Below are 15,300 nucleotides of genomic sequence, written 5' to 3' on the forward strand. Positions count from 1 at the left end.
CCCGCCGCGGCTCCGAGGGGGAGGATGCACCCGGGGCCGGCCCGCCCTACAGCCGCAGCGAGCCGGGCCGGCGGCACCGAGCCCGGCGGGCCGCATTGAGGGGCGCGGGGCATGCGCTGCCCGCGCCGGCCGCAGCGGGAGACGCCGGCGGCGGCGGGGCCAGGTGAGCCGGGCCGGGCTGGGTCGCGGCGGCCGCTGCGGTCGTTGCCGGGGGAGGGGGCGTCCTGCCGGCGGCTGGGGAGATGCGGGCTGCCGGGTCGGGCCGGGCCGCGCCGGGCCGCGCCGGGGCTGTGCGGGGCGCTGTTGGGGCTGTAGTTCTCCGCTCCGCCCGGTGCCGGCTGCAGCGGTGGAAGGGCCGGGCTCTGAGGACTCGGTTTCCCAGCATGCCCGCGGGTCTGGGCGGGCTCACAGCGGAGTGACGGGATGCTTGGCCAATGAGAAGACGGGACGGGGTGGGGCGAACCATCTGCCGAGAGGGGTGGGGGGGCCGCGGCGTGCCGGCAGCTGCAGTGCAGGGGCGGACGCGGCCACCTCCTTGGCGGGGGGAGGCGGGGCGGCCTGAGGTGAGGGGCAGGACCGGGGTGGGGGCGCTCCCCCTGGCCCGTAGCCCGCCGCCTCCTGCCCGGGTCGGCAGCGGGCCGGGGGGAGCCGGGGCTGGGGGCTGGTCCCGGGGGATGCCCGTCCCGGGGGTGGGGGGGGCGGGCGGTGTCTTGGCAGGGGCGCGGGCGGCAGCAGCGCCGTGGGGGGCGGCCTCAGGCGGGGTGCCCCGGCTCCCCGCGCCCTGACAGGCTCCGCGGGCAGTTCCAATGCCTGCCCGGCCCCCGGTGGCAAGGTGGGGGCTGAGGTGCGAAGCGGGCGGCCTTGTGCTGGGCCAGGGCCTGCAGGGTACCTCAGGTGAGGGTCGGGCAGCGGTGAGCTCCCTCAGCCAGGCCAGGCCGGCGCCAGGAGCCGAGCATCCTTCCAGGTGTCAATGGGTGCCCGTTCATCTGAATGGTGGCAAACCAGCCCGTCTGGCAGGGCCTCTGGGGAGGGAGCCTTCTCGTTGCGTTATTATGGGATAACTCTTTGGTGCTTGGGTTTGAGGCAGGAGGCTGAGAGTTTCTCCTCATTAGCTGTCACGGGGTGGGAGGTTTTACTCCTGTGTGCGTTGCCGTGTCTGCTGCAGCTTTTTAGCTTGACGTTTTCCTGCTGTTGTGTCTTTATTGCTCATGGTGCCCAAGTTTGCCGTGGTGAATGTGACTGTAGTCATTGTGCTCTCCCTGCGTGCCAGGAGGGCAGGTATCCGGTAACCTGGGTCTGACCCACTGAGAACTTTCAAGATGAACACCATGACCTTGAAGTGCATTGTGTATCTAATGAGGAACCAGTATGCTATATGAAGCGCTGGAATGACACTGCCGCTCCATCAGTGTTGCTGAACTACTTGCATGCCAAGTTCAAGACCCGCAGTGGTTTTTGAGGGGCAAGGATTTCAGTACCTGTTGGTATCATGTTTCTGAGCAGTCAAAACCAGCTGCATATTAAATTTTTTCTTCTGTGTTTTTGAATTGCCTTAGGCTTGCAGGAAGGAAGTATAGACAATTTGATTGATAGAAGGAAAGGTTTCCTAATTTTACCATTGCACATGAATTTCTTTGTATTCCTTGCACTGTCACTGAAAATGCCACCTTTTAGCGACAAACTTCTCAGTGAGTCACAACAGAGACTTTCAGCCTGAGACAGCCTGAGAACTTTTGCTTTGTATAAGTGAAATTTACCTCATGTTGTGCATGAGTTAAGGTGTGCTAATGCTGTGCCTATACAGATGCTATGACTAAAGGGCAGTGTGTATCAGTACTGTCTCACTAGTGGATATTCATCACATTTCAGTCTATCAGCTTCTCTTGTGACTATCTCTCATTATAAGAGGGGCAGGTTAGGAATGATGTGTTAATGTTTTGGGTTTTTTTTCCTTTGTGTGCCAGTGATCATCCAACTCATAGCAAGAATTCTCGTGCTGCTGTGTGTGGGACCAGAAACTTTTGAGATGTGATGCTCATGAATGGTATATGTGGTGTCCACCCTGTTACTTCTGTGTTCTGTGTGGTTTTGCATGCTTTATGATAATCTCCTTCCTTCAGGAATGGGCAAAGTTCCACTTCTCTGACAGGCAAAGAAAACCACAGGAATTATCATTCTCTCTGTCATGGTTTAACCCCAGCTGGCAAATAAGCCCCATGCAGCCACTTGCTCACTCCCCCCACCCTGGTGGAATGGAGAGGAGAATTGGAAAAAAAGGTAAAACTCGTGGGTTGAGATAAAGACAGTTTAATAGGTAAAGCAAAAGCCACACACACAAGCAAAGCAAAAGAAGGAATTCATTCACCACTTCCCATCGCAGGCAGGTGTTCAGCCATCCCCAGGACAGCAGGGCTCTGTTGTGTGTAACAGTTACTTGGGTAGACAAAGCACCATCATTTTGAATGTCCCCCTCTTCCTTCTTCTTCCCCTAGTTTGGCTGCTGAGCATGACATCATATGGTATGGAATATTCTCCTGCTCAGTGGGAGTCAGCTGTCCTGGCTGTGTCTCCTCTCAAGCTTCTTGTGAACCCCCAACCTGCTCGCTGGTGGGGCAGTCAGAGGAGCAGAAAGGCCCTTGGCGCTGTGTAAGCCTGCTCAGCAATAACTAGAACATCTCTGTATTACAAACACTGTTTCCAGCACAGAAACAAAACACAGCCCCACCCCAGCCAAAACCAGCACACCCTCATAGGACAGTTTTGTCAGGATCAGTCTTGGGGATGCCTGCCTAACCTTTTTTTTCTTGGAATAGTTAGCAAGAGGAAAGTTGAATCCCCATCAGTGCTCTTGGTCCTCCAGAAAGGAGCGTCTCTGGTGTTAAGAAATCTGCTTCACCAGCTCCCAGGGCTGATGCTAGTAAAGTGGCGCTCATGGCCCATGTGTGGATTTCCTCCCCCTTCCCTCTCCACCCCCAATGTTTGGTGGCAAAAGCAAGTGTATCTCTACATTGCAGTAGGCAGCATGGAGCTCTCCTCTGATGGAATCAGTTGGTACTCATTGTTTTCCGAAGCAGGAGTGATCGGACAGATCTAGGAAGAGTCACATCCCTCTTTATCTTCGGTGCTGGGATCTCTTTATGCTGTTTCTTCCCCTCTCTTACAGAAAGATTGCCACGTGACTTTAATAGCTTATTAAGTAGCACACTACCCTCTTGTGGGTCTTGCTGTGGGCTCACCTCTTCAGCTGTGTCCTGTCAGTCTTGTGCTTTGGTCTTATTTGTGTATGTATTGACGTGCAGGGTCTGGATAAACTCTGCAGGAATGGCTTCCCATCCTGGGAAGGTCCTAGATGAGATTCATTTGCCAGAGCTCCATAATGACCTTCCAGTAACATTGGTTCACTTTGAAAACAGAGCAGAAGACAAAAACCAGGGCCTTATAGAAGAATATGTCTCTATAAAGTCCTTAAGGGCTTTTTAAACTGGTCCTTCATTTTTAAGGGCTTGTTGGCTTTGTTAATATCTCCTTCTTTGAACATTGCAAGGTACAGCCCAATATTTGCTGAAGTGATTGTGGAGTCATTTCCTAAAAGGATCTTTAAGCTCTGCTAGTTTACTGAATAAGACACAGGATAGGCATGACTAGTTCTTCTGTCCCCTTCCTCCATCAAAAATAGCCAAAAAGTGGGTATTCCTCTGAAACATCCTGAAATGTCATTTTAGGGCACCATTCAGTTGGAGTAAATATTAAGATTGCTTTGGAAGAGGAATAAGGAAAGCTAGCTATGACGCCTCCCTACCTAGGGCAGAGGAAGAACAGGAGAATCTGTTGGACATTTATTGAAGCGTTAGGAGGGGGAGGTAGGAGGTGAGGGAAATTATGTGATTTTTACACTGTGCATCTGAAACCAAACTGAGGCTCCCTTGCCTGCAGGAGTCTCACCAGCTACAAGCTGGGAAATGGCAATCCTATCTGGCATACAGGACCAGCTCTTGGTCTTCTCCACAACAGTACCCACATACATCCTGTGTATCCCACTGTTGAGACCCACAGCAGTTACACCAGAAATTATGGGAAATAATCTAGCAATATCAATGTATCTTAGAACTCAGTGTATCAAGTGTTTTTTCACATGAACTTTTCTGGGTTTTTGGAGACCAGCAGATACCTCAATATATTAGACTTGATAGGGGGAAAAAAAGATAATTGCCACCTTACATTTTTTTCATCAGTTTTACAATCCCTTTTGGTCTTGCCCAGTTCCACACTATTTTTCATTAAGTCATCTTCACTACTCAAGAGCTGTTTACATGGGAAAGGGTCTTGTTGTAGTTGAGAAGGAAGATGTTGGCAGCGTGATGGACTGTAGTTGTAATCAAGTAAGATGTGCTTGGAAACCCTTTCCTTTTGGTGTCAAGCTGTGTCATCTTTAATTTGGTGAACAATATGAAAGGAACAAACTGCAGATCATGGCTGACTCCAGCTGTATAGGTGCAATGGGGAACAGAGAGAATGCCTGTGGGTGCAGATTTCCTCTTCTCTGGAGAAATGGGGCAACCTAGCCTTAAGAAAGAAGATTTAGTGTCAGCCGTGACAGATGAAAATGGATTCTTTGCAGTCCGTGCAACAGTAAATGTTAGGAGGCTTACCGTCAGCCCGGAGGCTCTACGTGTAGAAAGCCTTAGTGGCCTACCAATCAGATATGAAAAGATTGCAAAAGGGATACGGAGAAGTTGATGTCTAGTGAAAAGGTTTTGATTGTAGGATTATAAACCCAACTGCTCAGGCCAAAACCCCATATTGCTCCAGTCCTTTTTCTACCAATGACCAAGAGACGATGATTAAAGAAAAGCTAAGAGGACACATATAACATGCTTGCCCTAGTTACACTCTTATTGGTTGCAGTCTGCAGTTTTTCAGTCTTTATTTGTTAGCCTGAATAATTTTGTATGTATGCAAGGTGTGTCATTCCACTGGTAACAGCACTCCATTGGGAAACCTAGCTATGCATTCCTCTGTGTTTTCCTCTCTTAGCCAGTTATGAGTTTTAGAGAAACTTCAGTTTTATCCTGGGAAATCTCTAATTTTTGAGGCGTTTTGTCTGATGCCATACCAGAAGGTTTTGGCTGTCCAGAGGCATTGTTACTGAGATGGCCTGATCTGTGTGCTTGTTGAGTCTTACTAAAAGCACCTGGCCTTTAGTAATAGATCTCTAAATTATAACTTCTCCCCGCTGCCTGCCAGTTAGTTTTATTTTTCAATTTCTGAACAAGTCTGGTGCAGAAGTAAGACTGATTTTCCAGATCCGCTGCAGAGTTCTTTGAAATAAACAACAACCAAAAATACTTGGCATCTTCTTTCTCATCGTCTCTCTATTCAGCCTTCTTTCTTGTCTGTCTGTGATCCAGCAGACTGGCTGGCAGGCCTCTGGTCGGTATGGGTGCAAAATACATAGTTTTTATTTGTTGAAATTTGCATGATCTCTTTAAAACCATCAAGAAAAAATGTCATATTTAACTTGGAAGAATTTGTTCTGTTTTCTTCCTTTGTACATATCTTCTGTTTTTTAAAGACTTTTTGTTTGTATGGTAAGTCAATTGGGATTGAAATCAAGGAATTTAAAGGACCAAGCAGAAATTGCACTGGACAAAGAATTATTTTTTTTTAAGTGACGTATTTTTATTCTTACTCAACAAAGAGTTGAGTTACTGTTGAGTTACAAAGTTACTATTTAAAGTTTCCTCTTGGTGACATGTCCTGATCTCCATCAGGAAATGGAAGTTCCCCATTGCTGCCTGTTTCCTAAAGGCACAGCCTGTCTGTTCACCGATGGCAAATCACCGATGCTGTTTATTCTGGTTCGATGGGGCAGTTCTACATCTTTTCCGTTCACGTTTGATACAATTCATTTATATATCTCCTTTAAGTCTATTTTTTTCTTCAGTATGTAGTACTCTTCCTCCCCTTGTGTGACCTGACCTTCTGCTGTGTACCTTGTTCCTTGGAGCACTAGAGAATGCCACCCTGTTAACAGTTTCCTGGGGTACATCTTATCTCCACGTTCTGCCTTGAATCCTTATGTCCTAGTTCCCCACCTTACTTTTAAGACTTATTTCATCTATTTGTTTTTTTGGGTACCATTTAAATATCAATACCCCTGAAACTGCTCTTTGGGAGGGGGCTGTTTCTTATAAAATTATGCCAATTTTTTTCCTTACCCAGCATCAGAAGTTATGGAACTTGGGATTTCATCCAGGCTATCACTCTTGGCCTTTATACCATTGAAAGCCATATGGATCGTGCTTGCCAGCTTCTTCCTGGGGTGATACAGAAGTGACTGTTCTGGATTAGCCCACCCAGCATATTACCTGTGGGTAACTGTGACTGTGACTGATGCTGAATGCCCCAGGGGGAGGCAGAGGTTGGAGCTGCTGGGCAGTCGCATTTTCCTGGAGTGCTCTCTCAGTGCTCAGTCACCATCAGTTAAGAAATCTTTTTGGGCTGAGATTTTTATCATCGTATTCAATTGTTCTGGGCTGGCTGGTTTTGGTTGGTTGGTTGGTTTGGTTTTTCTTAGTTGTTTTTTCTATTAATATGTCCAGTTCTTTGGACTCAATGGAAATGCTAACCTCAAGTGTGTCTTGCAGCAGGGTGTTGCACAACTCCTCTGTGCTTTGTATTTGTTTCAAACATGCCACCTGCTAGAGTTGCCTGCTGCTGCTTCCTTAATGCATTGAAAAAAGCCGTGAATAGTCATTTCTTGTTCGCCTTCTCCACGTAGAACTACATTGTGTAAACCTCAATCATACCATACCTCAACTTGTTCTTTGTAAGAATCTGCCTCCCAGCACCTGATATGCCATTCTTGCACCTGACTGGCAGGTTGCCGTACTGTCCTTTTGCCTGACAAATTCAGCTGTCTGCCTGCCAGATCTCTGAGCTGCCTCTGCAGCCTTCCTTTTCCTCTGCTCAGTGCGTGGGTATTTGTGGTGCAAGAGGATAGCATACCACCATCGAGTGAGGAGATCTCACCAACAGGATCATTGCTTGTCACCCTAAGGTCTATTGCCACAAGGTGTTTTCCCCTGCTTGTAGTCTGAAGGTAGGAACATATCTGAAGTTCTTCCCCCTTGCCAAACCCTGATTTGTGCATTTCGTCCATCCCTGACATCAAAAAGCAATACGCTGATTCTGAGGACGATAAGGCGCACATGCTTCTGTTCAGAGGTGCGCGCAGCACTTGAAGCAGACTCTAGCCGTCTCACCTTAGTGCTGCCTGTGTCCCAGCTTCCAGCCTTCTTAGAGGTAGTGGAGAGCAGTCAGTAGGTAGTTTTGTTGTTTCCTTCTTCTTTTAATGTAACTTTTTTTTTTTTTTTTTTTTTTTTGCTTCTACAGTTACTTCATGGTCTTCACATACAGCTTAAATTCTTGATGCGTATTCTGCTCACTCAGACAAGGGGACAGTGTAGCAGTTTTATACTTTTACCCTCGCATAGGCATCAGTGTGATGCTTTTGATTAGACATTCCATTAAATTGCGTGTTTTGTTTCCCAGATTTCATGAAGAAGAGAAAGGTGCTTATTGCTTGCTTGCTGAAGTACCTCAGTCAGAGAATAGAAGTCACCTTTGTGGTGATACAGTGTTAGGAGACTTAGAGCTTTGTGATTTCATTATGTCTTGAAATATTTTAACATAACCTAGCTGCATTAGACTCTAGAATTTACTAGTTTAGGGGTTATGCAAGTAAGGTATCAAAACTAACTGGTTTATTTTGCTTTCCTTGGGGGGGGTGGGGGGGTGTGTGTGAAATTGGCATCAAGCAGAGTTACTCCACTGCTTTTAAGCAGAAGTGGCTGAATCTTGTGATCCCATGGAAGGCTGAGGGCTTCCCACTGCGGACATGAACATGGAGCGCACTTGACTGAGGCTGAAATGGATCTGAGGTACCACTCCTCCATCGTGCTGGCACTTGCGTTTGACTGACCCTACAATGAACCAGTTCAAGGAGCTCTAAGCCAAGGAAGTAAGGTTATTATTAGGAAGAGGAATTCTGCTGGTACAAGTCACTGAACTGGCCGATGGTAGAATCCTGCGTGCAGGAGTTCAGAGCTGGCAGGAGAGAGGACAACTATTTCTCTTCATTGCAGGTAGGGTTTTAGATTGGTTAACCAGGAACCTGAAGCTGTGGATCCAGGATCAGCATCTGTTTGTAGGCTTTATATAGGAGGGAATGTAGGTAATGTGGTGTAACAGTGCTTCCATTGATTCTCAACTTTCATTCGGTAGTGTCTAAGCACCCAAAAACATGAATTTTGGTTTTGGTTTTTTTGTTGTTCTTGTTTTTAGTAAAATTTGCAGTAGCTATAGCATGCCTTTTTTAAAGGTGTCAGGCCTTGATCACAGAAGAGCAAGAGGTGCCTAGCCTTGGTTTGAAAAGAGCAAGAGATCTAGAATCCACTGTCTCCCTTGTTCTAGGTCCTGTCTGTAACAGAAACTTCCATGAAAAACTAATTGGCAATTATCAGGCTTTAGCTTCTAGCAGAAGGGTAGCTGGAATGGGAGATCCCTTCAGTTTCTTAAATTTTCATCATAAAGAGATACTTCTACAATATATTAATTTGCTTTCCAGTGTGCCTGTTGGATAGGATACATGCATTTTAAAGTGTTTAGTTTTCAGGTGACTGGAAGGCATCTTTCAGCCTTTTTTTCAGCTCCAGCTTTTTCAGTGACTATGAGGCATGGATGCTGACCTTTTATTGGACTTCACTGTCTCTCCCCAGTTGTAGGCAAGAACAAAATTGCCTCCCTTTTTTTTCTGTTCCTGTCTGTAGCAGTGCAGTGCTCTGTATGCATGAGCTGTATGACTTATTCATAGATGTCTGAGCATGAGTTTGGTTGTATTAAGAAGCATTTTGTGGAAGGCACACTTTTTCTTTCTGCTGTTCTCCACGTCTAGAAAGAAATCAGGAGCGGTTGCTTGTCAGGCAGAGATGAGGCTTTAGGCATTGAGCTAACAGGAAAGAAAACAAAATGTAAAAGGTGCAGATGCAAAGGGCAGGTGGTCAAGTATTTTCTCACTTGTGACAGCTGATGTGGGGGAATTGGCAGGAGACACTTGGGTTCTAGGGCTCAGGGTATCTGGTCATGTAGGTGTCTGCAGCCAATTTTGAGGTTGGATGGCAAATTAGAAGCTTGTATTTGTAGTGTGGTTGTTGCTTCTTTTGCGAAACATTTTCTTTAACCTTGCTACCTGTGTTTCTGATTGTTGTGAAATTATACACACACACACATACCCCCCACCCTCCAAAAAGCCTGGGCTGGGCTTGAACCAGTAATTGTTCTGCCTGTGGAGTATTATTACAAGCATTCACCAGCAGCCAGCTTACTCTGGCAAGCTGAGCACAGAATGCACAATTACCCATTTCAGGTCGAGATCAGTTTGAAAAATTGTTATGAGCTTTGGCCAGCTCACGTACAAAATCTAGTTTTCCATTACTTCCTTACAGCTATGAATAGAAATAAAATGATTTTTACATTCAGGTATGACATAAGGTTTATGATGCTTTTTTATAGAAACAAATTGTGACCATCTGTATTGTGTAAAAGCAATTTGTCAGGATCCAGTTACCTGGCATAGCACTGGCAAATTAAGGAGCAAAGTACAAATATGGTTTTATTACAGAATCTGCCCTAAAGAACACATTTTGAAGTTTTGGTTGGGTTTTGTTTTTCTTTTTCTTTTTTTTTTTTTCCCTCTGAGAATAATATTCAAGGGATTTTTCTGTTGAGCACAACAAGCTAGTGTAAGATCTGATAGCAGAATGAGAAGACACATGCCTAAGTCATAGAACTGCTTAACTCAACAGGTAGGAAAACTTATGGATGGGAAATCATTATTTGCATGGGCTGGGAGAATGCAAGCGGGTACTAACAGTTGTGGACTAGATGGCATCATATGTGGAAACGGCTTATACAGAGGCAGTCCAGACCAGCTTGTAAAACTCTTCCATAATCTTAGTAATAGAATTTCTCCTTGGAAACTGACTCACGGCTGTGCAGGCATAAATTAAACAGACTGTGCTTGCACATACAAGAGTTTTCGTATGTCTTTCTAGGATGTTCAGGCATAGAGAGAAATAGGTGCAGGCCACAGCTAGTATCTGCCTTGGTGTTATTGTTTTCTTTGTTAATATTATCTTTAGATAATAACTTCAAAGGAAACAAATTCTCTAGAACTGTAGATCTTTCAAATAACAATGAAATTTCAGCTTCCAATCTAAAACCAGGGTTTACACCTCTGGGGACTTTTGTCTTTGAGAAAAAAAGCGCAAGGAACCATTGAATATGGTTGAGAATGCACTGGGATTTCCCAAGGGTAGAAGAAAAAGTGGGTCAGCCATGAGGACATCACCTTCGGGCAAGTCACCAGCTGTCTGCAAACTAAAAAATGGTGAGGCTGCAGATCAGAGAATGAAATGGTAGATTTGCAAGGGGCGGAGGAAGGTTGAACACGCTTTCCTGAGCATCCTCCTAACAGGGGGGAGAGTTCCCTAAAAAAAAGTGGAAAATGTTTACAGAAGGGCTGTAGAGAGAGCATTTAAGTGACTAACAGTTCGCATGATAAAACATTTCTGTCAGTCCCAGGAAATCTCTTCTGTGTAATTACAAACAGAATCTCTATTGTGATCAGCAATGGGCTTGAAAACCACAAAAATTTTGTCCCACTTAGTCTTATTTATTCTGATATGACGTATCAGTGCAGCAAGAGGCAGTTGCTTCACTTACACTAATTTTTATTAAATTTTAGAAAGTGCTTGGCAGTGTGAAGTCTATGTGGCAAATGTATAAATACATTAATTTTCCCTGCAAAAGACCCTGTCTTCCAGAATTTGTATCAAAATACCAAATCTCTGATCAGGAACTTACTGTTACGTTGCTAACCTCAAAATACTTTTTTTAACAAGTTTATTTAATCCCTGATAATTATGGTGACTGCGTCTATCAAACCATAAAATGTTCTGAATGGGTAAGATGAGCACCATTTTTGTTGGAATGGAGGTTCAAAATGTTTGATCTCAGGCTGCGGGCCTTTTGATAACCTAATATAATAGGCTATGTACAAGACCATTGAGCAACAGATGTTATGTTTGCTGTATGGCTGAGTTGGTTATTCAAGGTAAAATACTGTTCTTCAAGAGTAAGGACTCAAGGAAGGTACACAAGAAAGGACCGCAGCTCCGAAAAGCGAGTTGGAGTGGCCACATTTGAAGGAAGATAAATACCAGGTGCCCCACAAAAGCACTCTGCAGGGAGACGGGAGAGGACTTTTCAGAGAGGGACACATTACCTGAGGAACAATTAAACAAACTGGCTCACGTTCAGGTGATGAAAACATCCCTCTGTGTAGTGTTTCTGGTGGTGTCAGGTGTGGATTGAGTCTGATACCATTAAGTATAACCTCTGCATAGTTCTTGCTTTTATTCAGATGTATTTGCTTTAACTACCAGCAGACCACTCAAGTTTTGCACGTTGTGATCTGTATTGACTTTGCAGGTAGATATGCTTAAGCTGCAGTTAAATGTTTATTGTAAGCAGACTATAATGTTTGTCTGATAAATTAGTAGAGATTAAGCTGGTTATGATATTAGAGGGATTTCCTGTTGTTGGAATTAATTTTCTGCTTGTATCAGAAGCTGGAGCAACTCTGTCAGGGAGATGGGTGGAAGGCAGTAAGACTTTTCTCTCAAACCTCCTGCTCCCCAGTTTTTTAGCTTTGCTGCTGGGATGTAGTTGGAGAGGGTTAGGATCACGTAAACTGCCAGCAGTGCAGGCACGCTTATCGGGGGGTGCATTCCTAATGATTTGTTGTCATAATTAACTGTGCTGATTCTCCCTGTAGATAGGTGGTTTTGGCACAGGAATCACTGGTGTGTCTGACCGTTCTGTAATGTATGTGAATACAGTCTCTGGCAGTATGAAATTATGTGCTTTGGGGGTTTTGTTTGTTTTGCTTAGGTCCTATGCTGTTACATGTAAGTCACTGTGCAGGCAATAATACGTGCAGTTGGCTGTGCAACCAGGTAGCCATAATAATGCTGTCAACGTCCATCTGTTATACTAAATATATTTTATGTATGTTCTGTTCAGCGCAGCCTTGTGTTAGCAGAGAATCTGGACCTGTCTGTCTTGATTGCAGGTTTTTTTTGGGGGTGGTTTCTTGTTTTTTTTTTTATTTTCCCAGTCACAGCTTAATGGTCATAAACCTTTCAAAGGTGAAAAACAGTCTCAGTATCTTGCAACCTCACCTTTAGATGTTTTGTTTTTTACAGAAATGAAATGCTGTGAATAGCAAATCCAGAATTTCTAAGGCTGATGCCCTTGCATGCCTATGAGAAGAATATGTCACAGAGGAGACTTTAAGCCGCAGCTGCTAGGAGTTGAGCCTGCTCTCTAAGCAGGGTTTGCTACAGCAGAGGCAGGCAATGAAGGAAGATATGTGTCTTCAAGGAACAATTCAGAACCTTGCAAGCTCCTGCTGTCAGACCTACCCTAACAGCGTATGACTTGTTTTTAGTTGCTGTTTCAAGTTCAGCAGGAGGTATGATGTATTCCAGGGCTGAGGGGCTGTTAGTCCAGTGTGTTGTATTTTTTTTTTTTATCAATTTGTTTCCTGTACTGTCATATGCATTTCTACCCTAATAACAGAATGCTAGTGCATGGTATAACTTACTTATACAAAGATTGAAGGTGGTTTTTTGTTTGTTTTAATGTGAGGGATTTCATTTTTATAATTGGTATCGTGTTGGAAGCAGATGACATGTAAAACAGTGAGGGATACTGAGTGTGTGCAGTTAATGCTGCCGTTAACTGAGCCCCAGTTCTGCTGCTCAGTTGCACTTGGAAACTCTGCTGTTTTTCTTTCTTGCTTCTAAGCACTCTCAATCCCATTTGTTATATTCTCTTCTTATTCCCCACCCAATCTGTTTCATTTTGGCTTAATGCCAGTAAAGTTCATGTTGGGAACAGCAAAATTATGTTTAAATTCTATTTTCTTGTTTGTTTGTTTCTTCCTCCCTTGCAAGTGTTGGACAGGGAGATTGATCTGATTTCTAGACTGCATTTTACTGGCCTTACTTCTTTTGCTTTTGCAGTTGTCCAGCCTTGTCTCACCTAAAAATCTGTAGTTTGCATCAGCTTTTTAAAACACCATTGGAATCTGCTCTTAAGGTGGATCCCATGTTCATGGTGGAGAATTTGATCAAGAGGGTCATGGGCTTACAGCAGTCTAAATAAACTTTACTTGTTCTAATTGTTCTAATTTGTAGGCTTCCGGAGTTGAGGATGTGTCCTGAAATAAAGTGGGATATTGCAGTTTCTCCACAGTGAGATTATGCCACTTAAGATTATCCAGGACCTTTAGTAAGATGGTGAGAGACAGACCTCCATAGCTCTGTTCTGCTGTATAATAACCACCTTGCGTCTGATGAGTTTTCAATTTGATGTTTGTTTGAGTTTGGCTGTATTTTGAGCATTGCTACCACAGTGTATTAAAACTGAAGTAAGATAACACTTAGGAAAGATCTCGTATATATGTCAGGAATTTCGACAGGGAATGCTCCATATTTATAAGTTTAAGAATGCTATGATCCTCTAAAATTAGGAAATAATTTTTCCAGTAAAGATGTTTAAAATGTTGCTTGCATGAAAGAGAATGCTGTAAGATAGGTAATTGAGTTGTGTATATGAGACTTGCTGATTTATTCTTTATTTTTTGGTCTCTGACCTCCTTAAAGGAATTAAGGAGACATATATACAATACTTCCTCTGAACATAAACAACAAAACCACAAGTCTGGCCATACTGAGTCATATTACAGGTCCACCTAGGCCAGTATCCTGTCCTAAGTTTGCCAAGAGTGGGTAGAGAATAAGAACAGGGAAAGCATATAAAATAACTCCACAGAATGCTCTTGTCACCTTCAGTGATTTGTGCATTGAAGGCTTCCTAAGGTATAGATGGAATATTTGTATGTAACTGTTTAATTGATTTTTTTATTATTATTTTTAGTGAATTTGTCAAGTCGCTTTTTGAATCTATGTAAGCTTTTAGCATCTGCAGCGAAGAGTTCTTCAGCTTAACAACTTGTATGAAGTTACTTTTGCTTGGTCTAGTTTGTCTCCTGATGAACACACGTGTGAACAAGGCAGATGCGTTTGATGTAAGACTCTGCCACACTAATTGCAACATCAGGCCTTGCACTGAAATTCTTGCAGACTTTTCCTCCTAAGTTTGTTCCTGTTGCCTATCCCAGTCATGCTTCCCTGCCGGGTCTTGATTTTCATGTCAGCTAAGTAATTGCTGCTATAGTGCATCAGATTTTTGTAAGCTGCCTTAAAAATAAGACCATTTACCTGCAAGTGCTATTGACACAAACTGCCTCAATGCCAAATAGAAGGAATAGCTAGCAGAGCAGTGTGTCAGAATATATTGTTAGGCTTATTAGCCTGTTTAAGCATCAGTTTTCCTTTTTTAAAGGCCAAGACTAAATTTATAAAACTATAAAGATTCTCTGGTGTAGGCTGGAAGAGACAGCAATATGCAAGAGCTGATTTCACACTTCTTCATGCTGAGGTTGGCCAAGAGATGGGATTTGGTCCTTTTGTTGTCACTGTTTCTTTCTCACAGCTGCTTTCATTTCTGCTTCACTTGCTATTTCTAGGAAGCCAGTTTTACGGTATCCAGGTTTGCTGTGCTCTCTTGCCTGTCTGTCTTCATGGGAAAGGGGTGCAATAATTTCTTGACATCCTGTACATTTCCTATGGGAAAAGACAGTCTAAAAGTTCTTGTCTTCTCTAGTGAAGTGACTATCTTCAAAATCACGTATCTTTACATTCTGTGGTCTGTAGATTTTAAAGCGAAAAGTCATGCAGATATGTCAAAGTTCATCTGCTTTGTCACCCTTTGAATCAGGAACAGCTTTACCAGAGTTCAAGAGATATATAATCCTCCCATCTCTCCTCCAGTTGCCCTTAACTCCACTTAATGTTTAACATGCAGAAATGATGCTCTTTGCTGTGTGTTGGGGAAGAGATGGTAGAGCCTTACTTCTCCCCCACTGACCATCCTTTGCCACCTGCCTTCTGTAGCTATATTAGCAAATTCAGCTCCAGCAGGGCTTTGATTCAGCTGCAGGCTTTGATGCTAGTCAAACAATATTTTTACTATATTTTATTGATTTAGAAGGAATTAAAATAATGCATGAGTTAAAAGTGTAATTTAAATGTGCTTGTTTTCTGCCCA

At 44.0% G+C, this 15,300-nt stretch overlaps 1 protein-coding gene across 2 annotated transcripts in view; it reads left to right on the plus strand.

Annotated features, from left to right (window-relative positions):
* Positions 1-15,300, plus strand: part of TTBK1 (tau tubulin kinase 1) — a 121,098-nt gene continuing 105,798 nt past the window's right edge. The window contains exons 1-2 of one of the 2 annotated variants that reach the window (XM_040611810.1): positions 12,339-12,598; positions 13,326-13,427. In XM_040611810.1, the coding sequence (XP_040467744.1) occupies positions 13,425-13,427 (3 nt within the window). In that variant the 5' untranslated portion in view covers positions 12,339-12,598; positions 13,326-13,424. Of the gene's footprint in view, positions 164-12,338; positions 12,599-13,325; positions 13,428-15,300 lie in introns of those variants that run through there. The other variant, XM_040611811.1, reaches the window with a different exon arrangement.

This window comes from Falco naumanni, chromosome 12, assembly GCF_017639655.2.
Source record: "Falco naumanni isolate bFalNau1 chromosome 12, bFalNau1.pat, whole genome shotgun sequence".
In the NCBI taxonomy this organism is placed as follows: Eukaryota; Metazoa; Chordata; class Aves; order Falconiformes; family Falconidae; genus Falco; species Falco naumanni.